The sequence below is a fragment of the Pezoporus wallicus genome, unplaced genomic scaffold, assembly GCF_028554395.1.
Source record: "Pezoporus wallicus isolate ANWC-B61680 ecotype Strahan unplaced genomic scaffold, APGP_CSIRO_Pwel_v1 contig_8837, whole genome shotgun sequence".
NCBI lineage: Eukaryota > Metazoa > Chordata > Aves > Psittaciformes > Psittacidae > Pezoporus > Pezoporus wallicus.
In genome coordinates, this window is record NW_026636730.1 from 1,183,768 (window position 1) to 1,206,544 (window position 22,777).

At 48.1% G+C, this 22,777-nt stretch overlaps 1 protein-coding gene across 3 annotated transcripts; it reads right to left on the bottom strand.

Annotated features, from left to right (window-relative positions):
• On the bottom strand, nucleotides 1-18,032 carry LOC130594973 (centrosome-associated protein ALMS1-like). 3 transcript variants are annotated; one of them, XM_057401280.1, is made up of 4 exons: nucleotides 17,939-18,032; nucleotides 4,350-4,484; nucleotides 1,587-1,782; nucleotides 1-317 (listed from the first exon to the last, which is right to left on the bottom strand). In XM_057401280.1, the coding sequence occupies exons 1-4, from the start codon at nucleotides 17,963-17,965 to the stop codon at nucleotides 313-315; spliced, it is 363 nt and encodes a 120-aa protein (XP_057257263.1). In that variant the 5' UTR covers nucleotides 17,966-18,032; the 3' UTR covers nucleotides 1-312. The 3 variants fall into 3 exon arrangements, with proteins under 3 accessions (XP_057257263.1, XP_057257264.1, XP_057257262.1); XM_057401281.1 differs by lacking the exon at nucleotides 1-317 and having other exon boundaries at nucleotides 1,303-1,782; nucleotides 4,413-4,484; XM_057401279.1 differs by lacking the exon at nucleotides 1-317 and having other exon boundaries at nucleotides 1,303-1,782.
• Between the last annotated feature and the right edge of the window lie 4,745 nt (nucleotides 18,033-22,777).

Consider the following 22,777-nt stretch of genomic DNA (forward strand, 5'->3'; position numbering starts at 1 on the left):
ATGTTTCCCATAACTTCTTTTATTCAGGAGGCAGAAAGATCAGGGCTATCATATTCTGGATGCTTTCTATGATTTAGGGGCTCATTTTGCTCAGACACAACCCAGGTTTTGCAGGCAGAGAAGCAGGTGCTGGGTGCTTAAAGCAGCGAGTGACGTCAGTACAACAATCCTCAAGCATCTCGTGTCAAAACAGTGACTCTTCCCGCTGTCGCTCTGAAGGTCAGAAGCTTCCTCACAGTTGAATTCCCTGCACAAGCAAAGCTGGGCATGCTACTTCATCTTCCAGCCTGCTGACAAGTCTGAATGCCAGAGTCAAGCTGCCATTTGTGGGAGATAAAAAAGGAAGGCAAAACAAAAACAAAACCTTCCTGGCTTTGTCAATCTGTTCCACAGTGGAGCAGGAGCGATTCTGATACAACTGTCATTATGATTCTCTCCCCTCCACACCCCAAATGAAATTCAAAACACTTTCTGAGGAGGAGAAGGAATACATTAGTATTATAGCTTCTGTTTCTCCCTTCCCTCTCACCTTGCCTCCCATAGCTGGAATTTTAAGCGCATCTACAAAAAGCCCGTAGCTATTGGCACACTCTCTAGAGAGCAGCAAATGAAACAGCAGCAGTAGAGAAAGTTCTTACATCTTTGTATCATATTAAAAAGCCTTTTGTTTTCTCTTTAACTCCAGTTGCATTTAAAATGCAAACCTTGACAAATATTAAGGCATTTTTATTGGTTTGGGTTGGAAAAGACCTTAAAGTTCCTCCAGTTCCAATCCCCTGCCACAGGCAGGGACCCCTTCCACTAGAGCAGCTTGCTCCAAGCCCCTGTGTCCAACCTGGCCTTGAACACTGCCAGGGATGGGGCAGCCACAGCTTCTCTGGGCACCCTGTGCCAGCGCCTCAGCACCCTCACAGGGAAGAGCTTCTTCCTCATCTCCAACCTGAACTTCCCCTGTTTCAGTTTAAACCCATCACCCCTTGTCCTATCACTACAGTCCCTGATGAAGAGTCCCTCTTCTACATCCTCGTAGGCCCCTTAAGACACTGGAAGCTGCTCCGAGGTCTCCACACAGCTTCTCTTCTCCAGGCTGAACAGCCCCAATGTTCTCAACCTGTCTCCATATAGGAGGTGCCCCAGCCCCTGATCATCCTCATGGCCTCCTCTGCATTTGCTCCAACAGCTCCATGTCCTTCTTATGTTGGGGACACCAGAACTGCACACAGTGCTGCAAGTGGGGTCTCCCCAGAGCACAGCAGAGGGGCAGGATTCCCTCCCTGAGCTGCTGCTCACTCCCCTTGGGGGTGCAGCCCAGCACACAGAGGGGGTTCTGGGCTCAAGTGCACACTGAAGCCAGGTCATGGGGAGCTTCCCACCACACAGCACCCCCAGTCCTTCTCCTCAGGCTGCTCTGAAACACTCCTCTGCCCAACCTGTAGCTGTGACTGGGATTTCCCAGAGCCAAATTACACAGGATGTGTTTTGTCAGCACCAGTTCTCACTAAAACAAGTCCAATCCAGGTTAGGGACTGATTTAAAAGTAAAATCCTAATCATTTAGCAGTTAAACCAAGGCAGCTTTGACCATACCCAGTTGTAAGCCATGTGCTGCATCTCCAGGAGACTGCCTTCTAGATGCTTCTGCTGAAGCCAACACTCCTTCCTCCAGGGTAGGGAACTCTGTCAGGTCGTTTCTATCACCAGTCAGGCCAAGCTTGGTCTCTGAGGCAGCAGTCAATCGGCTGACATCCACTTCTGCAGGGAGCCGATACCATGACTCAATTCCCTAAGGGCAGGTAGGAGAAAACAGAAGTGCTCAGGCATGAAGAAAGCTTTATAAGACGTATTTCCAGAGGATGAAGTTGTGAAACAATGGAATTATTGCTTCTAAATTGTACTTTATTTCATATATAAATACTCAGATTTTAATGCAAAATAATTATCATGCACTATGAACTGCTGAAGTCCAGACTCAGTCCTCACTACTGCCCGAGTTGCCACTATCTGACCGCTAGCCTCCCATCACTTTGAAACTCCAGCTCGAGATCCTGCCACTGCAGATGAATTGTACCAAAACAGAAGGAAGTCTCACACTTAGAAAGAGCAATCCTGACCAGGACAAACACTTCAGCAGGATACTGGGGCAATCCAGCTCCAGACACTAACTGGTAAAGATGGTTTGCACTGTACAAATGAGGATTAACAGGCAGAAGAGTTTGATTTGTCTCTAAGTTTCTAGTTACAGAATACTGAGTTCACACAAACAATGCTCAAGAATCCAAGCCAATTGTTTGCTATATTTAATTAAAGACTTCCAGTTCATGATCAAATGGAAAGGAGCATCTTTGGTTCGCATTATTCATTAAAGAATTAGCATTGGGATCACTGGGAAGTAATTAAACCAGCTAAACTTTAATTACAGAAGAGGCACAGACCAGCCTTCAGTGCAGAGAATTGAGAAGATCAATAAAACAACCCATTATTATCAGTATCTATAATTATATGTTAATATAAGCAAGAAAGTGTCCCAGTGAGATGCCAGTAGTACAGCACTATCATTACTTAGTAGCTGCAAGCTCTCCTACCTTTTAAAGCATTACTAAGTTACAAGAAGTTACTCTTCACATTAGAAACTTGATATGAACAATGTTTTGCACAAGATTATTCTCATCATTTTGTCTCCTGGGTTCAGCAGTAGCAGTCATTCTTCTTTTTAGTAGCTGGTGCAGCGCTGTGGTTTTGACTTTCAGCCTGGGAACAGTGCTGATAACACCGATGTTTTTAGTTGCTGCTCAGTAATGTTTAGTCTGACCAAGGTATTAGTGACTCTCATGCTCTGCCAGGGAAGAGGGGAAGCCAGGAGGAAGCAGAGACAGGACACCTGACCCAAACTGACCAAAGACGTATTCCATACCACAGCACGTCATGCCCAGGATGTAGAACTGGAGGCAGTTACCCAGAAGGGCTAGGTCATTGCTTGGTTGGGCTGGGTATCGGTCGGTGGGTGGTGAGCGGCTGTATTCTCTTCCCTTATTTCCCTTATCATTATTGGTGGTAGCAGTAGTGATTTGTGTTATACCTTAGTTACTGGACTGTTCTTATCTCAACCCATGGGAGTCACATCCTTTCGATTCTCCTCCCCATCCCTCCAGGAGCAGGGTGGGGGGGAAAGGGGGGAATGAGCTGCATGGCTGACTGGGCTTAAACCACAACAATTTGGAAATACAAGTTTTTAATCAATTCAGTTGTTTCAAAACAATAGCGATGTTATGCAATTCTCAGAGTAATCAAATACTTGGCAGCACATCCAGCAGACAGAAGTGTGACTATAGTTGGACTTGATGATCTTAAAGGTCTTTGCAATCTAGTGGATTCTGTGATTCTGTGACTGTACCCTGATGTGAGTACAGTCTTCCTTAATCACACACTGAACACGTCATCAAAACTAAGGTCTAAAAGGAGTCAGATCTCACACAGACTAGAGCATGGCTCTGTGCTAACATCCAAATTGGGGGCTGGAGCTGGATGATCTTAAGGTCCTTTCCAACCCAAACCATTCTGTGATTCTATTTTGAAGTAGACAGATCTGACAACTTAAGAGGCAGTAGCAGAACCAGGGTTACAGCAAATTACAAATGGAAACCAGCTCAAAGATAGTGTTGTGATGAAAATACTACACTAGGCTTATATTAGTGTATATTCTAGGTTTATAGCCTGAAAACAGAAAAATAATAAAAAACAATCATTATACTACTAGGGATTCTGTGATCCTATGAAAACTGAATGGATTACAGAATCTCCTCTGTCAGTTTAAAGCCATTTCCCCTTGGCCTGTCCCTACAGGCCCTTGTCCCAAGCCCCTCTCCAGCTTTCCTGCAGCCCCTTCAGGCACTGGAGCTGTTCTCAGGTCTCCCCTTCAGGAGCCTTCTCTTGTCCAGGCTGCCCCAGCCCAGCTCTCTCAGCCTGGCTCCAGAGCAGAGCTGCTCCAGCCCTCGCAGCATCTCCATGGCCTCCTCTGGCCTCGCTCCAACAGCTCTACATCCCTCTTGTGCTGCTGCCCCAGAGCTGGATCAGGACTGCAGGGGGGGTCTCCCCAGAGCACAGCAGAGGGGCAGGATCCCCTCCCTGAGCTGCTGCTCTCGCTCCAGATGTGATCCAAGTGCTGCAAAGCTTTTTGACAACTGGATTGATGACTTGCCAGAGTTCACAACAATCTTTCTCTGCGGTTCCAAGATGCAGAACCACACACCTCTACAGGGCAAGGACAGTAGAGGCCTAAATTACATAGATAAAGCACTTCATATTATTTTCCATCTTCCAATCACAAGCAAAAAGGAAGCACAATGCAAATACCCATTTAATGGCTGTTTCCCGACGTATTGCTTCTCCAAGGGACATCCCACTGGTAGCTGATACCTGGGTTTCACTACTGCTGTGGCTTAAGGCTTCCTCCTCCCAGCCATGATGTGGTGGAGTTGTTGCAATGGGCTAAAAGAAACAACATATGGGTTTAAAACCAATTTTTTAGTATTTCAATATATTCATATATTAAATCAAGGGCAAGGAAGCATATAAAGTAATCAAGGCATCCTCAGGGCTGAAAGTGGGACATCTACCTCAACGTGTGACTTGAATCCCATCCAGAGTCCCACAGCTTCACTAAAACAGGGATGTTCTTTGCCACTTTAGATCCCAAAATCCAGCTTTCTGGAATCATGTTTTTCTGCACATTAGCCAATTATTTCTGAGGGCCAGAAGCGTATTTCTTGTTCCCAACCCATACAGGTGCAGTGCAAAGTAAATCACAACATATCAAAGAGACCCATCACCTTGATGCAAGTCTGGTTCTGCCATCTGTCCTGATGATTTATTAACAGTGGTTGTTAAACCAGGGGGGTTAACAGCAAACTTATTTATTACATTAAAATCAAAAGGGGTTTACTTCTATCTATGTTTTAAAATGAATTTTAAAAGCCATCTTATGTAACTACCTTAGAGCAAGTCTAGGTTGGTTTCTATATTATAATTCGGCAATACCTGCCATCCTTTGAGAGCAGGAATTGAAGCTGCATTGCACTGCTGCCTAGAAAGGCAGCTGGAACATTTTCCTCCCCACACAGTAACAGAGGAAGCTGCTCTGAAGTGGGAATGGAATTTCTCTTCTAGAATATCCCATGCCTGAGGTCTCTGTAACAGCTTTCCACAGACAAGACAAAGCCAGCTCCAAACACAATGGGACAGAACTGCAAAAAGAGACATTTTTGGAACACCAAGATTTAGCCCAAACAAAAATGTTCCAGAAAAGGAAGTACTGGCTTAAAAACAGCCCCTAGAGACTGGCACAGGAGAACATCAGGTAACGTTATTAAGGCAGCGATTTAACATGAAGCCTCAACCAGGAGAGGGATTTGTGGCTCCCCCCATCTCTAAAGCCCTCCCTTGTCCTCCTCCTATTCCTCATGGCAACTCCCATTCCAGTTTGATTTATTAATAGTAATTTTTCTAAAGCCTCAGAGGTAGCTTTTAGTGCCCAGGGTAGGGAAAGGTGGGATCCAAAGAACAACGCAGCAAGAGCAAGCAGGGCAGGGGGAAGCTCCCCAACATCTACTCCTGTACCATGAGTTGTGCATCTACCATCTGGTGGTATTTGCCTGCTGAGAGAGTTACAGTGACCCAGAAGGTGATGAGTTATGTGTGAAGGGCAGAGGAGGGCACAGACTGAGAAAAGGAGAGGGTCAGAGAGAAAGCAGCGGTTACTTCCTAGAAGCTTGACTTCCATGTGAATAATCCCAGACTGGTTTGGGTTGGAAGGGACCTTAAATCTCATCCAACTCCAACCCATGCCACGGGCAGGGACACCTTCCACTGGAGCAGCTTGCTCCAAGCCCCTGTGTCCAACCTGGCCTTGAACACTGCCAGGGATGGGGCAGCCACAGCTTCTCTGGGCACCCTGTGCCAGCGCCTCAGCACCCTCACAGGGAAGAGCTTCTGCCTCAGAGCTCATCTCAGTCTCCCCTCGGGCAGGTTCAAGCCATTCCCCTTGGCCTGTCCTACATCCCTTGTCCCAAGCCCCTCTCCAGCTTTCCTGCAGCCCCTTCAGGCACTGGAGCTGCTCTCAGGTCTCCCCTTCAGGAGCCTTCTCTTGTCCAGGCTGCCCCAGCCCAGCTCTCTCAGCCTGGCTCCAGAGCAGAGCTGCTCCAGCCCTCGCAGCATCTCCATGGCCTCCTCTGGCCTCGCTCCAACAGCTCCACGTCCCTCTTGTGCTGCTGCCCCAGAGCTGGATCAGGGCTGCAGGGGGATCTCCCCTTAGCACAGCAGAGGGGCAGGATCCCCTCCCTCGATTGCTGCTCACCCAAACTTCCAGAATTTCAGTACCATTTCCTACCTTAAACCCTTCCACCAAACAGCCTCACAGAAACAGACACACAACAGAACTGTTCGCACAGGTCAATGTCGAGTAGATTACTTGGAATTCATGAATATTTTTGCCCAAGTTGAGAAGAGCTGTAGCACTCAAAAGGAAAACATTTATTACTGATCATGTGCAAATCACACTGGTGAAACTGGGGCTCAACCAGGCAGAAACTACTCATCTAAATTAATTCCCTGCACAAAATAAGTTTGTTTGGGCTTTGTAGAGGGACTGAACATAATAATGGCAGCCTCTATGCATATATTCAATCCCTCTTGCATTCCCCTGGCTCCTGTTGTTCATACTAATCAACTAAAAGAAGGAGCACTAAAGTATGTGTGACAATAGCTCAAAAGGTAAAAGCATTCCCGGTAGCGGTTTGGTAATTTAATTAAGGCCTGTTATAGAATATTTGGGTTTACAATGTGCATCCTCAGAAAAGGGCAATTTTATTAATCCAGCTGGAAATGAACAGTTGGGTAAAGGACTGGGTGTGATTTGAAAAGCAATTCCAAAACCAGGTACTGATTGTATTTAGATACACTGAGCAGAGCTGATGGAGTGGGTGGTGTAGAGGGTATCAGAAGGGATGAGTAATGACAGCATTCAAGATGCATACAATGAACAAAACACTACACAAGCCAACTGTGCATGTTATGTGCAGGTTACTCTTCAGTCTCCCCTTTTTATAATGACCTTCTTCAGCCTGTGGCGAGCTATTTCTCTCCAAAGCATTTAATTACTCATGTACCTGTCAACCACTTCAGTTATAATCCCTTTTCTGTGCTGCACCACTGGCATCGCAGCATTCCCTCACTCTATCCACCAGCATGGAGAGGAAGCACATGGCATGAAGAGCATTCCTCAGTTCCCAAAGCCTCCTGATTAACCTGCTTTCAGAGAGAAATTGGCAGCCTAAAAAAAATATGACCGAGATAATAATGTCATTAAACCTTAAAGCCAAACTTTGCATTTGAGCTTTCTTCCATACAGTTTCAATGCACCTGGTATGGCACATTCAAATAACATGAAAAATATATCATCTAAACAGATTTGTTCTACCTGTAGCTTCATATCTTTTACCAAAATCTTTGATGATAGAATGAATAAGAAAAGCACAATTCACTCTCAAATGGAGTCAGAAAGAAAATTCCTTGGAGGGTTCCCCAAGTCTTAGGCAAATGGGGCTAAAATGAGAGCACAGAAGGATAAAGTACAAGTGAGCTCCACACTGGGGGAGTCTTTGTTCCAGAAGTACTTTCCCCTTCCCAACACTCCCTGAACACTCAGTTTTTAAACCCCGTTCATGGAATCATAGAATAGTTTGGGTTGGAAAGGACCTTAAGATCATCCAGTTCCAAGCCCTCTGCCATGGGCAGGGACACCTCACAGTGAATCTCCCATTCTAATCTCCCATTAGAATTTCAAATAGGTTTGACAAGACTGATTTGGGGGAACAGAGCCAGAAGTGTACCATATTCGGAATCATCCAGAAGGGATTCTAATGAGTTAGGATGCAATTACTACAAATAGCAATATTCTGGAAGATTCAGAGTAGTTATATCCAGTGCTTCCAAAGGCTCAGATACTCAGTTCCCCAAAAGAGCAGGAAGGAACTGAAGTAGTACTACTGTTGCTGAGATCATTCAAGTAGCACCTTCCATGCAAAGGCCCCAAGATGTTTTATCAGCACTGATTCACACCATGACTTTAGAGTGTGCCTGATAAATATTTATCTCCCTGTTGTACACAAAGTTCCCTTAGTGTACAACAACACAGCAAATCAGCAGCACAGCTCATCCGCTGAGTATCTTATCAGCCCATAGTGGCACGTGTCTTACTTGATGCTCTAAAATTTCATCTGTCTTAGCCTGCAAGTTGTGAGAGAACGTCAAAAAGAACAACGACAGCATCACGAGCCAAGGAGATTAAAGCATGAATGAGAACATGAACTAAGATAACAGAACGGTTTGCGTTGGAAGGGAACTTAAAGCCCACCCAGATCCAACCCCCTGCCACGGGCAGGGACACCTTCCACTAGAGCAGCTTGCTCCAAGCCCCTGTGTCCAACCTGTCCTTGAACCCTGCCAGGGATGGGGCAGCCACAGCTTCTCTGGGCACTCAGCATCCTCACAGGGAAGAGCTTCTGCCTAACAGCTCCCCTCTAACAGGTTAAAGCCGTTCCCTTTGGCCTATCCCTACAGACCCCTATCAAAAGGGAGACGGAGAACCACTTCCCTGTGAGGGTGGTGAGGTGCTGGCACAGCTTGAGCTACCCCAGTAACAAGAGGACCTTAAGGAAAGATGATCGGCTCCTGAAGTCAAATACTTCCCACACAAGTCAGATTCTCCTGCTACCACCCGAGTTTGGTTTGCGTTTTCACATAACCAGTGCCCCAGAAGCGGCAGTGCTTCAGGCCCACACACTCCTCAGCAGCATCTTCTCCCGCTTCCTCATGGATTTAGCATCGCTCTTTAAAGGAACCTGCTACACATTAACCAAACACCCGAGAGAACCAAGCCACTGGGGCCTGGTGGGTTCGCAGTGGAAGGAAGCAGACAAACAGCAGCACGTTCTGCTTCGTTATTTCATGTTTAATCCCCATAGCAAAGAGCAGTATTAAGGAATCAGCATAATGGAAGAAATCTACTACATATTAGGACTGTGTGCTCCATGGTACATAAAGCAGTTGCAAGCAACATGTTAGGGTTTAGTAAATTAGTATAATCATCTCTGAGGGCTTCCATGTAATTAAACTCAAATGAAGAACATTTACAAGGTTTTTCTTCCTGAGATCCAATACATCAAAGATAGATTTTGCTGCTAAATCCATAATGAGAGGAAAAGACAAAAATAAAGCTGAACAACTACAACCACCCCCACACAACACAGTGCCATTAACTTAAATGGTAGCAACAGCAATTCCTGTTTGGTATTAACTGATGCTACATTTCATAGAACGAAATAGGAATGCTTCTCAGGTTTGAAACGTGAGTTGCCAGACTCAGCATTCCTTACTGTGTTCTGACCCATGCAGCAATGGAAATATCACACTAAAAATATCACATAAGGAAAAACAGCACAACAAAAAGAGAGGTCTCGTGCTGAGCAACCTGGTCTAGTGAAAGGTGTCCCTGCTTGTGGCAGGGGGTTGGAACTGGATTGATCTTGGAAGATCCCTTCCAACCCAAACCAGACTGTGATTCTAACCACAAGGAAAAAGATCTAGAGAGATAAAAAATCATAGAATCAACTAGGCCAGTAAAAACCTTTAAGATCATCAGGTCCAACCATGAAAGTCCGTAATGGGACATAGAATCATAGAATAGTTAGGGTTGGAAAGGACCTTAAGATCATCCAGTTCCAGCCCCCCTGCCATGGGCAGGGAAACCTCACACTAAACCATGTCACCCAAGGCTCTGTCCAACCTGGCCTTCAACACTGCCAGGGATGGAGCATTCACAACCTCCCTGGGCAACCCATTCCAGTGCCTCACCACCCTCACAGGAAAGAACTTCTTCCTTATATCCAGTCTAAACTTCCCCTGTTTCAGTTTGAACCCGTTACCCCTTATCCTGTCACTACAGTCCCTAATGAAGAGTCCCTCCCCAGCATCCCTATAGCCCCCCTTCAGACACTGGAAGCTGCTCTGAGGTCTCCATGCAGCCTTCTCTTCTCCAGCCTGAACAGCCCCAATATGGGAAAGAACTCCCTAGATAAGCAGTTCTAAAAGTGTGACCTTCTCAAAACATCATATATTTGGGCCTGTAGGGACAGGCCAAGGGGAATGGCTTGAACCTGCCAGAGGGGAGACTGAGATGAGCTCTCAGGCAGAAGCTCTTCCTTGGGAGGGTGCTGAGGCGCTGGCACAGGGTGCCCAGAGAAGCTGTGGCTGCCCCATCCCTGGCAGTGTTCAAGGCCAGGTTGGACACAGGGGCTTGGAGCAAGCTGCTCTAGTGGAACGGGTCCCTGCCCGTGGCAAGGGCTGGGACCTGGATGAGCTTTAAGGTCCCTTCTGTCACAAACCACTCTGGGATTCTATGAAATACACTAATTTCTTTCAAATACTTCATTTTGCCTCATTTCTCCCTCCTAAAAATAAAAATAAAAAAAAAAAAATCAGAGGCTCATGGCTAATTTAGTATAAATCAATGTTTCACCTCCCTTACCCATCTGAACATGCAGCTGGAAAAACAGGCAGCAGAGCTTAGGACCAACTTTTCACTCCTCAGGAAGCACTTGCACTAAATTAAGGTCATCACTTGCAATGCAAGTAGAATCATAGAATTGTTAGGGTCGGAAAGGACCTTAAGATCATCTGGTTCCACCCCCTTTGCTGGATTTCATCTTGCTAACTCCAGGACCTATTTTAACCCATCTGCCAAGAACAATCCCCATTCTGATACCATTTCCCACAGTATTTATTACTTTAGCACACCTTTACTGACCTATTCACTACGTCTCACCATCTACTAACAAAGTATTTTCATTGATGAATCACGTAACAGGAATGAGCCAGGAAAAATCATCAGAAGTTGCACCTGAAATGCCTTCCAAACATGCTGCCTATTTTCTTAGTTCATCCCAAGATGAAAAACACAATCATACTCCACCACCTCTTCAGCTACTAGATCACTGACCCTCTCAAAGGTGGCCATGAACCAGGTTTGAAATAAACTGTTTGTAAGAGTCCCGCTGGGTATTTTCTTTCTTTATTTCAAGTGGTTTTTTAATAACTTGTTCTAAATTCTTCTACTTCTGAGCTTTTATGTTCTATTCCTAGTGGATAAAGAAGCATACAATAGAAAACCCACAATTAATGAATAATTAAACATCTGTTTCAGACAAGGATGAATTTGGCTGTATGTACAACTAAATGCAGACACAGAGAAGGCTCCATCCTACAAATCCCAGGCACATTTGCTGATAACTGGACCCAAAGGATGTACCACTGAAATCCTCTCACTGGAGGCTCCTTTAGAGCTGTACAACTCATACTACCTTCTGAAAGGTTCTAGTTCTGCTTTGTCCATTGGCTTATGTTTAAACATTACTGGATAATGACTTTTTAAAAGCTATAAAAGCTGTCACAAAACCTAAATTAAGCTTTCCAGCCTGTATCGTGGCTCTTACCCCAGCATGGGAAGGCTGAGGAAGAAGAAGAAAGCCAAGGTGTGAGCTCGCACTCTCACCTGCATGTACTGACAGTGCAGTGTGAGCCTCATGCCACTTGGAGTCAGCAACACTGCAGGGCAACGACTGCCCCAGCGCAGAGAAAGAGCAAAGAACAGGCAGAAACAAGCGCATCTTTACAGCTAAACCATGGAACTGGCCACCCTGTCCCTGAGGACTAAAGGAACCATTGTGCCAGAACACAGGCAATGTAGGTCACAGCTCTATACCCACCTGCTCATTTCATGGAGCAGTTATTGGCTTGTAATGAAGGGTTGAGGAAAAGCAAAGTGAATGTTGTGCAAAAAAAAAAAGCATCTCGGAGGCTATATGCAAGCTCAGAATTAATTCCTTTCATGCTACCTCAATGCAACTCGATCTCACAATAACCCAACAATTTAATGTATCATAGCTTTATAGTCTGTATGAACCCTGCTTCATCACACAATACACTGCGTGGGATAGGCTGAAATCATTCTAGAAAGGTAATTTTACACAATAATGTTTAGGTTTGGGGGTTGATTGGTTTGTTACACAATAAACACTGAATTTATATTTACATAATAGACACTGACAGTGCAATAATTGCTGTCACACAACTTGGAATCTATCAAAAATAGTAGTTTCCACTGTCAACCTTCTAACACCAATAGATTGAGATGAGCTCTTAGGCAGAAGCTCTTCCCTCTGAGGGTGCTGAGGCGCTGGCACAGGGTGCCCAGAGAAGCTGTGGCTGCCCCATCCCTGGCAGTGTTCAAGGTCAGGTTGGACATAGGGGCTTGGAACAAGCTGCTCTAGTGGAAGGTGGCCCTGCCCGTGGCAGGGGTTGGAGCTGGAGGAGCTTTAAGGTCCCCTCCTACCCACACCAGTCTGGGGTTACCTTTAAGGAACATCCCAAGTGGAAAATTCATCACTGCTGATCTGCAGTGACTCTCCCAGGAATGCAGGGCTTCCGAGGCTGGCAGCACCTCTCTGTTCAGCCACACCCCAGCCACGGGCACTGAACACAATCTGAAAGCTGATTACTGTAATACACACTAATGCCCGAATCAGTTTTATTCGGGTAATCAGGGTGTAACTGAAGTTAAGGGACCTCTGCATGTCACCTAGGCCAACTTTCTCCTCAAAGCAGGGCTAACTTTCAGGCTATATCAGATTCCCCAGGCCTCATCTTCTCAGCTTCTATTTCCAAGCATGAAGGCTCCATCACCTTTGTGGAGTCCTGGTCCAGCACTTCACCATCCTCTTCATATAAAAGAATTTCCCTGTCTCCAGTCAGACCTTCTCCTTACTATAACACATCACCAGTGCTACTTGTCCTGTCACTGTGCACCTCCAAGACTCTTCCTTTGCCTTCCTGTCCTGGGTTCATTAGTAGCAGTCATTCTTCTCCTTCTTAGTAGCTGGTGCAGTGCTGTGTTTTGACTTTCAGCCTGGGACCAGCGTTGATAACACCGATGTTTTTAGTTGTTGCTCAGGAATGTTTACTCTGACCAAGGTCTTTCTGAGTCTCATGCTCTGCCAGGGAGGAGGGGAAGCTGGGAGGAAGCAGAGACAGGACACCTGACCCAAACTGACCAAAGAGATATTCCATACCACAGCACGTCATGCCCAGTATATAAACTGGGGGCAGTTACCCAGAAGGGCTAGGTCATTGCTTGGTCAGGCTGGCTATCGGTCGGTGGGTGGTGAGCAGTTGTATTCTCTTCCCTTGTTATTTCCCTTACCATTATCATTATTGGTGGCAGCAGCAGTGGTTTGTGTTATACCTTAGTTACTGGACTGTTCTTATCTCAACCCGTGGGAGTTACATTCTTTCGATTCTCCTCCCCATCCCTCTGGGAGCTGGGGGGAGGAAAGGGATGGGGAAGTGAGCGAACAGCTATGTGGTTTCTCTGGGTTGCCAACAGGGCTTAAACCACAACACTTCCCTCAATTCCTCTTCCAGCAGGGAAGCACCACTGCCGGACCCTCACCTTCACCCTCCTCCTTCCTTACAGACAAACCTAACCTCTGCAGCTTCTCACACACCACGTGCTCCAGCCTTTGACCATCTTGGTGGCCTCCACCAGCTGCAGTCCATGGTGCTGACCTCTTGCTTGCACTGGCAGCCCAGAAGAGGAGAGAAGATCCAGCTGTGGCCCAGAGGAGGGAATATTCAGTTCCCTCAACTGCTAATTATGCTTCTATTTATGCAGTCCAATGCATGGCTAGCTTTCATTGCAGGAGAGTGCTCTGTCACCTAACATTCAACTTGCTGCCCACAGGCCTTCAGGCTCTTCTCCAAAGGGCCACCAGTCAGTGCTGATGTCTGGGGATGCTCCTTCTCGGTCAAAAAGCCTCTGTATTTTTCATAGCTGAAGCTCATGAGGTTCCTCCTGGGCCATTAATCCAGCTTGCCAAGGTCCCTCTGTGTGGGAGCACCATCCTCCAGTGTATCATCCACTCCCTCCAATGTGCTGTCATCCACAGACTGAACAGGAGTGCATCCCCCATCCACCCAGGTCACCAGTGGTGATGTGACACAGCATTAGCCCAAGGACTGACCCCCAGAGGAACATCACCAGTTGGATTTTGAACATCTGACTGGTTGAATTGAGCAGTTCTTCAGGTCCTCTTTCCTGCCCTTCTTGAAAAAAGGCACAACATGAACCTTCCTGCAGTTATTACAAACACCTCCTAGTTATTACAGCCTTCCAAAGATGATAGAAAGGGGTCACCAGCCAGCTCAACCACTTCATCAGATACACCCCATCCAGCCATATGGATTATACATGTCCATCTTACCTAAGCAGCCACTTCCATAAACCTCCTCCACACCAGGCACTCCTCACCCACAAGCTCTTCTACCAGGCTCGCAGAGCAAGGAAGAAGATCAAAAAGAAACTACAGGTTTATCCTATTTCTTGGCAACTCTTTCTGTTAATTCAGAACTAATTAGTTTGGGTTTCATAGAGCAGCTCAGTCAGAGGGGATCTCAAAGATCATCTAGCCCAGTCTCTCCTGGGAAAGGCAGTGTAGATGAAAGCCTCATTTCCAGTTACAAGAACATACTAAATTCCCAACACGTAACCACTGCTACAGCCACCTCAGCAACCTAACAGCTAATAATGAAAACTTCACTTTCTCCCAGGCAACAACCTCTTCTCTCCTTGTTGCAAATAAAGACAAAATTCAGCTTCACATAAGGTGGCTTGACCATTTTTTTTTTCCATTCCTGGGCAAAAAAATACCCTTAATTGCTCGCTGTTCAAATCCTAACTCCAACAGGAGCATTTAACAGCGTTCCTGAGTGCTTTTATGTAATGAGAAGGTCAGCTACTCCTTTACATTCTCACGTTTGGGCCACTGAAAAAGCAGATTTTGAATCATTTTTTGTTAGTTTGTTGTGATCATAGTTCCAAGAGCTGTAATTGCGTTGTGCTGTCCTCTGAGCTTTAAGAAAATGCTCATTCCTTTCTCTTTTCCATGCTAAACTAGCACTAAAATTAAGGTGCCTCTGTCAGTTCATACTTTGATGTTTCTGCTTAGCTTTAAAGAAAGAGAAAGGAGATAGAAAAAGTTCTATGAATGATTGACTTCCTGGGATACAGATGGCAATCTGCAGCATTAAAGAATGAGAACCAAAACCTTGATCCTCCTGGATCTTATTTATAATACTTAATGCTTAGCTAAATGTAGGATCAAATCATCCTCATAATCAAAAATAACCTGAAAGAGGGAACAGATGAAGTATTTTCACTGATAAAAGAAAGAGCACGCACAGTGCAAAGTATCACTGTGCTAGTTACAGAATTTCTTCTCACTCTTGCAGTCTGATGCCCGCAAGTTCTATAATGCCTTTAAGTTATCATCAATGGCACTTTGGCAGGAAGATATCCCAGTCTCTTTTCAGTAAGCACAAACTTGAAGTAAGAGTTAAGTAGATGTTTCTTAAGGCAATTTTAAGCATAATTACACAGCTGTTGCAATATGTGCCAAAATTACACAGAGGCAATAACATGCTACCCAGGCACAGCATCACAGGTCACATCTTCCCATAGGTGAGATGGGGCTTGCTGACTTATGTGGCACTCGTGAAACCACAGTGTTGCATGGCACAAGATACAAACATCGTGTTTCAGTGTTATTCTCTCTTTCTCAATTGAAATTAGAGCTAAAATAGTCTCTTGCAATAGAAACAGACACTAAAGGTGTAAGAGGAGCCATACTACAACAGGAATAAGACTGTTTGGCCTACTATCTGTCTGCACCTGCATCCCCTTGACCCAGAAGAACAGCAGCAGCAAGCTTGGCTCAGCTCCATCGGATATTCCCAGAGCTGAGCTCTGGTTGTCAGAGCAGCAATTAACCACAGTGCAAAACACAGACAAGGAAGCAACCAACAGCCACTGTGAAACAGCCAAGCTGACACCTAAAACGGATCAAAACAACGGGCCTGAGATAGATACCCCATCCTTGGCAGCATCCATGGCCAGGCTGGATGGGGCTTGGAGCAATTGGTCTAGTGGAAGGTTCCCGTGCACTGGATGAGCTTTAAAGTAAGAAACAAGAGGCAAAGTCACCAGTCTATAACATCATATACTATTTTGAATCATAAAGTGTGAAATTGGCCTGTACATCAGCACTCCAATCAACTTCTTTTCCACTTAGACTAGACACAAAATATACACATTAGTGAAAGAGCCACCCCTTCTATTCCATGGCAAATCAGCCTGCTTGAAAACACATGGTGAAGGTCCTTCAGCAGAAGACTTTCGGAAACTGAACTAAGACTACTCTGAGTTCCCATATTCACATATTCATTATGGCCAGACTTGCCTTTAACACATCGTGTTGACTCACGTGGCTGTTTCCATTCTTTGGTTTAGTTTCTATTATTTTTCCTGTTAAGACTGAAGCCTGTACCCATCCATGGTTCTTCCCAGGGAACATAAGTAAAGGCTGATAAGGCATCTACCACTGGTTACCATTTGGCTGTTGTGCACCCAAGTTCCTTCAGAGCTCTGGGATGAAGGCTTGGAGCGATCGCTTCATAACTTCCCATTTTGGGTTCCCCTCTTACACGTTTCCTAATACAGAACTGTGGAACTGACACCCATAAACATCTCCAGACCCAAGTGTCCAACACCAGCTCTTCAAATACCATGCACAAACATGTTTGCCAACAGTTTCATAGAATCCCAGACTGGTTTGTGATGGAAGGGACCTTAAAGCTCACCCAGCTCCAATCCCTGCCACAGGCAGGGACCCCTTCCACTAGAGCAGCTTGCTCCAAGCCCCTGTGTCCAACCTGGCCTTGAACACTGCCAGGGATGGGGCAGCCACAGCTTCTCTGGGCACCCTGTGCCAGCGCCTCAGCACCCTCACAGGGAAGAGCTTCTGCCTAAGAGCTCATCTCAGTCTCCCCTCTGGCAGGTTCAAGCCATTCCCCTTGGCCTGTCCCTCCATCCCTTGTCCCAAGCCCCTCTCCAGCTTTCCTGCAGCCCCTTCAGGCACTGGAGCTGCTCTCAGGTCTCCCCTTCAGGAGCCTTCTCTTGTCCAGGCTGCCCCAGCCCAGGTCTCTCAGCCTGAGCTTGCACTCAGTTCGCAGGAGTGAGAACTTGTGCAGCTGCTACAAGCCCTGGGCACCTCTGGAAACCACCATGAGAAAAGCAACACACTTCAGATGCCAGCACAGTGCAAGACCACAGGGAGAAGCTTCCCACTGCTCTCAGAAGGGACAAAGTCAGGAAGACACTAACAGGAGAATGTGTCAGGATGCACTGGGGGACACAGGTTCCCCATGGCCGCCCTCTTCCCCATCTCCAGCACTGAGTGAACACAGCACAGTGCACAGAAACAGGCAGGAGCCTTAGGAGATAAATGGCTCCAACGAGGCACTCCGAGTTCCCAGAAGGATTACAGGCCAAGCCTGCTGCACTCCTGGCTTGGTCTCTAACCCTCTCCAGGGCAAAATAAGGCACAAAGGAAACAGAATAGATACACACCCCTCCTTCCATGAGGGGATGAGGAAGCAGACCGGTTACATCCACCCTTCTCCCAGGGGATAACCCAGGGAATGGCGAGGAACCAAGGCGGTCACTTCCCTCCTCTTCTGCAGCAGATAAGAAGAGGGCTCTGGTGGGTTCCATGCCCCTTTTGCGAGGCACAACCACCCGCATCAACAGCCCCTTCCCGCGGCAGAACCCGGCCGGTTCCCACCACACTCCGGCTGAACGCATAAACACGAGTGAACCACCGCACTCCTGCAGGCCGGAGACGGCGTGAGGGGCTCCTCAGCGCTGCCAGCAGCTCCCTGACACGTCAGCCCCCGAACCCCGCCGGCCCCATGCCCTCCTCACACTCCGTACTCACAAGAACCCGCTCCTCCCGGGGCTCCATGGCCGCTACCCGCCCGCCCCGGCTCTCCTCACGGCGAGCCCGCCCCGCCCCGCCCCTGCGCGCATGCGCCGCCGCCCTAGCAACGCTCCCCGTCGTTAGGGACTCGCTGCCGGGTACCGCTTCCCCTTCCGCCTCCCGCGCATGCGCAGTGGCGCCCCGAGCGGCCGTTGGTGGACGGGGCGGGGCTGAGGGAGAGCGAGGCTGCGTTTTGGCGCGCAAAGGAGGGGAGAGTGCCCGGATGTTAGCGGGGCTTGAGGGGAGGGGGAATGGGGATGGGGATGGAGATGGAGATGGAGATGGAGATGGGGATGGGGATGGGGATGGGGATGGGGATGGGGATGGGGATGGGAATGGGGATGGGAGGGGGAATGGGGATGGGAATGGGGATGGGAATGGGAATGGGGATGGGAGGGGAATGGGAATGGGGATGGGAGTGGGAGTGGGGATGGGAATGGGAATGGGGATGGGAGGGGGAATGGGGATGGGAGTGGGAGTGGGAATGTGAGTGGGAGTGGGAATGGGGATGGGGATGGGAATGGGAATGGGAATGGGGATGGGAGTGGGAATGGGGATGGGAATGGGGATGGGAACGGGAATGGGAATGGGGATGGGAGTAGGGATGGGGATGGGAACGGGAATGGGGATGGGAGTGGGAATGGGAATGGGGATGGGAGTGGGAATGGGGATGGGAATGGGAGGGGGAATGAGAATGGGAATGGGAGGGGGAATGAGAATGGGAATGGGAGGGGGAATGAGAATGGGAATGGGAGGGGGAATGAGAATGGGAATGGGAGTGGGGATGGGGATGGGGATAGGAATGGGGATGGGAGGGGGAATGGGAATGGGGATGGGGATGGGGTCTGAGTCAGGGATGGGAATGGGGTTGGAGTCGGGGATGGTGTCGGGGATGGGGTCTCCACACAGAAGCCAGCCTCAGAGCTATCCGCTGGATCAGAGTGGTATGGAAGCAGCTGCGCAGTGAGCGGGGATGGATGTGAATAAGGGGGTCTTCAAAGGAGTGCGGTGGCTGCGTGCTTTTGCTGTGATAAAGAGTGGGTTTTTCTGCGCCTCTGTGCCAGTGCGCTCATGGAGGGGTGATGCCTGGTGATAGTGAGGTGATCATAGGATCCTAGAATGGGTTGGGTTGGAAAGGACCTGAACATCATCCAGATCCAACCTGTGCCAGCACCTCAGCACCCTCAGAGGGAAGAACTTCCTTAGATCTAACATGAATCTCCCATTTAAGCTGTAACCCATTACCCCTTGTCCTATCACTGCAGTCCTGATGAAATGATCCTTCTGCAGGATCTTGGCCTTGGGTAAAAGGCAGAAGCTCTTCCCCATGAGGGTGCTGAGACGCTGGCACAGGGTGCCCAGAGAAGCTGTGGCTGCCCCATCCCTGGCAGTGTTCAAGGGCAGGTTGGATGCAGGAGTTTGGAGCAAGCTGCTCTAGTGGAAGGGGTCCCTGCCTGTGGCAGGGGTTGGAGCTGGAGGAGCTTGAAGGTCTCTTCCAACCCGAACCAGTCTGGGATTTTATAGTGTTGGCATTACCAAGGAATACGATGCAATTCCCAGTGGGAAGCCCATTCCCCTTGCTCAGACCTCCCCACCATGGAGGTGTTCTGTCAATGCCGCTGTCAGGGACTGTTTTCCCAGGTGGACTGGCAAAGGACAGGCCTCAGTTTTGGGGATCTGCTCTGCTGCCTGGGCAGGCAGAGCAGTTGAGATGAGCCCCTGACGGACCCCTTTATGCCTGGGTCTGGACTCCCTGCACTGCTTCCCTTTGGGTGCCATGGAGGAAGGAGGAGCTCTGCTTTTCCCCTAACACAGCCATAATGCCCCCCAAGGCATTCAGTGCTAACACTTTATGTTTCAGCTGGCTGTCAGCAAGGGCGAGGAAGGAATTCCCCTTAAAACCACAACCATCCAGCTGTATTTGACGTACTTACCTTCTCTACAGCACTAAGAGCTGGTGACAGTTGAAGCCGGAGCAGCAGAAGATGCAGCTCATTGATCTGGCGGAAAACTGACAGTCCTTCCCTATGGCTCAAGAGTGAGAGGAGTCCCCAGGGTCAGGTACTGCAGCTTCACAACCCATGTTGCACAGACAGAATGCCATTTAATCATTCATAAAGTTATTGAGCCCCTTCTCAAAAGCAATTAAGCTTCTGTGTGGTTGGCATAAGCAATACATCCAGCTGTCCGTGTGGATATAGCTCCAGACTGTCCATAGGAGACAATAAAAAAGGGAGAAGCTGAAGCAGACTGAAAAATAAAGGCTCCTCCATAACGTTTTCTGGCTCTGGAGTTACTTATTCCCCTCGTAGCAGTTATCAGCCATGTATCCAACGTAACATCTCCCAAAAGGCAGCGTGCATGTTCATTTTTGTCTGCATTAGTTCCACACTGAACGGGGTGTTAATTCCACAGTGGATAAATGGGAACGCTGAAGTACGTCAGGGCAAAACATTCCTTCAAATAATTAAAGCTCTGACAAGAACATGCGGCTTCAGATCCAAAGCCATCTCCTGTTACAGATGCAATTAACTGTGTTGGAATTAGACTGACGGTTTATGCACAGCCCCAAAATCACCACCTCATAATTTAGGAGGGAGGCTTAAGGAAGCAGCACAAGGGGGGGGGGGTGTGCCTGGGTGATGGGGTGAGGAAGAGGCATGAGAAAGGAAATATCGCTGCAAGAAGCAGAGATTCCATGTTTGCTTTCCCTGGGAAACACAAGCGATAGCCTGCTTGATTTCACTGCCATTTCTCCCTCATTACAGCAGTACAGGGAGCAGGATTGAGCCCGTAGCACTAATAACAATCCCAAATGTCATCTGTGACATTAGCCTTTCTCAGCTGCGAGTGACTGAAGGGCCCCTCTTGTCACACAATACAGGAATTCTGTCATTCCCTTTATTTTTAGAAGAGCAATTCACAGGCAGCGAGGGGAGGAGGAAGGGTTTTCGGAGTGTTTATCACTTACACATCACACAGGAAGCTGTTCACAGTCTTTATTAATTTGCTAACAATATCCAGAGACTTACTCAGTCTGAGATGCAATATGTGAAAATCCTTCCCAGGGAAATGTCACTCGGCATGAGAACCAGAGAGGAATGCTAATAAAAGGCCATCCCTGTGGAAGATGTTCAGAGAGATCCAGACCTGACCAGCCCTGCTGGGTTCTGCATCCCCCAAAGCCCTGTTTGGCACAAGGCCTTTCAAAGGTGAAATGTGGTTAAAGGTGAAATGTGATTAAAGGTGAAATAGAACGGAGATTAGCAATACAGCAGTTGAATGTGCTAATTCATAGAATCCCAGCCTGGTTTGGGTTGGAAGGGGCCTTAAACCTCATCTAGTTCCAACCCCTGCGACAGGCAGGGACCCCTTCCACTAGAGCAGCTTGCTCCAAGCCCCTGTGTCCAACCTGGCCTTGAACACTGCCAGGGATGGGGCAGCCACAGCTTCTCTGGGCACCCTGTGCCAGCGCCTCAGCACCCTCCCAGGGAAGAGCTTCTGCCTAAGAGCTCATCTCAGTCTCCCCTCTGGCAGGTTCAAGCCATTCCCCTTGGCCTGTCCCTCCATCCCTTGTCCCAAGCCCCTCTCCAGCTTTCCTGCAGCCCCTTCAGGCACTGGAGCTGCTCTCAGGTCTCCCCTTCAGGAGCCTTCTCTTGTCCAGGCTGCCCCAGCCCAGCTCTCTCAGCCTGGCTCCAGAGCAGAGCTGCTCCAGCCCTCGCAGCATCTCCATGGCCTCCTCTGGCCTCGCTCCAACAGCTCCACGTCCCTCTTGTGCTGCTGCCCCAGAGCTAGATCAGGACTGCAGGGGGAGGTTCCCTGGAGCACAGCACAAGGAGAGAATCCCTTCCCTTGAGGTATCTCAAGAACCTCATGGAGCTGGCTCCTCTCTGCCTTTTCCGGGCTTGTGAGTGAAAAGTTTATGTGGCTTAGTGGGAGAGACCGAGATGATCTCTATATAGAATCATAGAATAGTTAGGGTTGGAAAGGACCTTAAGATCATCCAGTTCCAACCCCCCTGCCATGGGCAGGGACACCTCACACTAAACCATGGCACCGAAGGCCTCGTCCAGCCTGGCCTGGAACACTGCCAGGGATGGAGCGTTCACAACCTCCCTGGGCAACCCATTCCAGTGCCTCACCACCCTCACAGGAAAGAACTTCTTCCTTAGATCCAATCTAAACTTCCCCTGTTTCAGTTTGAACCCGTTACCCCTTGTCCTGTCACTACAGTCCCTAATGAAGAGTCCCTCCCCAGCATCCCTATAGGCCCCCTTCAGATACTGGAAGCTGCTCTGAGGTCTCCACACAGCCTTCCCTTCTCCAGCCTGAACAGCCCCAATGTTCTCAGCCTGTCTTCATACAGGAGGTGCTCCAGCCCCTGATCATCCTTGTGGCCTCCTCTGGACTTGTTCCAACAGTTCCATGTCCTTTTTATGTTGAGGACCCCAGAACTGCACACAATGCTCCAGGTGAGGTCTCACAAGAGCAGAGCAGAGGGGCAGGATCACCTCCTTCGACCTGCTGGTCACGCTCCTTTGGATGCAGCCCAGGATACGGTTGCTTTCTGGGCTGTGAGCGCACACTGCAGCCGGCTCACGTTCATTTTCTCATCAACCAACACCCCCAAGTCCTTCTCCTTGGGCTGCTCTGATTCTCTTCTCTGCCCAACCTGTAGCTGTGCCTGGGATTGCAAAGACTTGGTTAAAAAATGTGAGGCAAAAAAATCAAGTAAGGGAAGCTAAAGTGTGTCAGTGAGTAGAAGGGTGGGCAGCACGGAGAAAGAACATGCTCATA

What these genes read in the sequence shown, in the direction of transcription:
- LOC130594973 (XM_057401279.1), bottom strand. Translation starts at nt 17,965, where the DNA reads ATGGAGCCCCGGGAGGAGCGGGTTCTT. An exon ending in CCCGGGAGGAGCGGGTTCTT is followed by an intron (nt 4,485 to 17,938) that starts GTGAGTACGGAG and finishes TGTTTCTTTTAG; the next exon opens with CCCATTGCAACAACTCCACC. An exon ending in GGGAAACAGCCATTAAATGG is followed by an intron (nt 1,783 to 4,349) that starts GTATTTGCATTG and finishes ACCTGCCCTTAG; the next exon opens with GGAATTGAGTCATGGTATCG.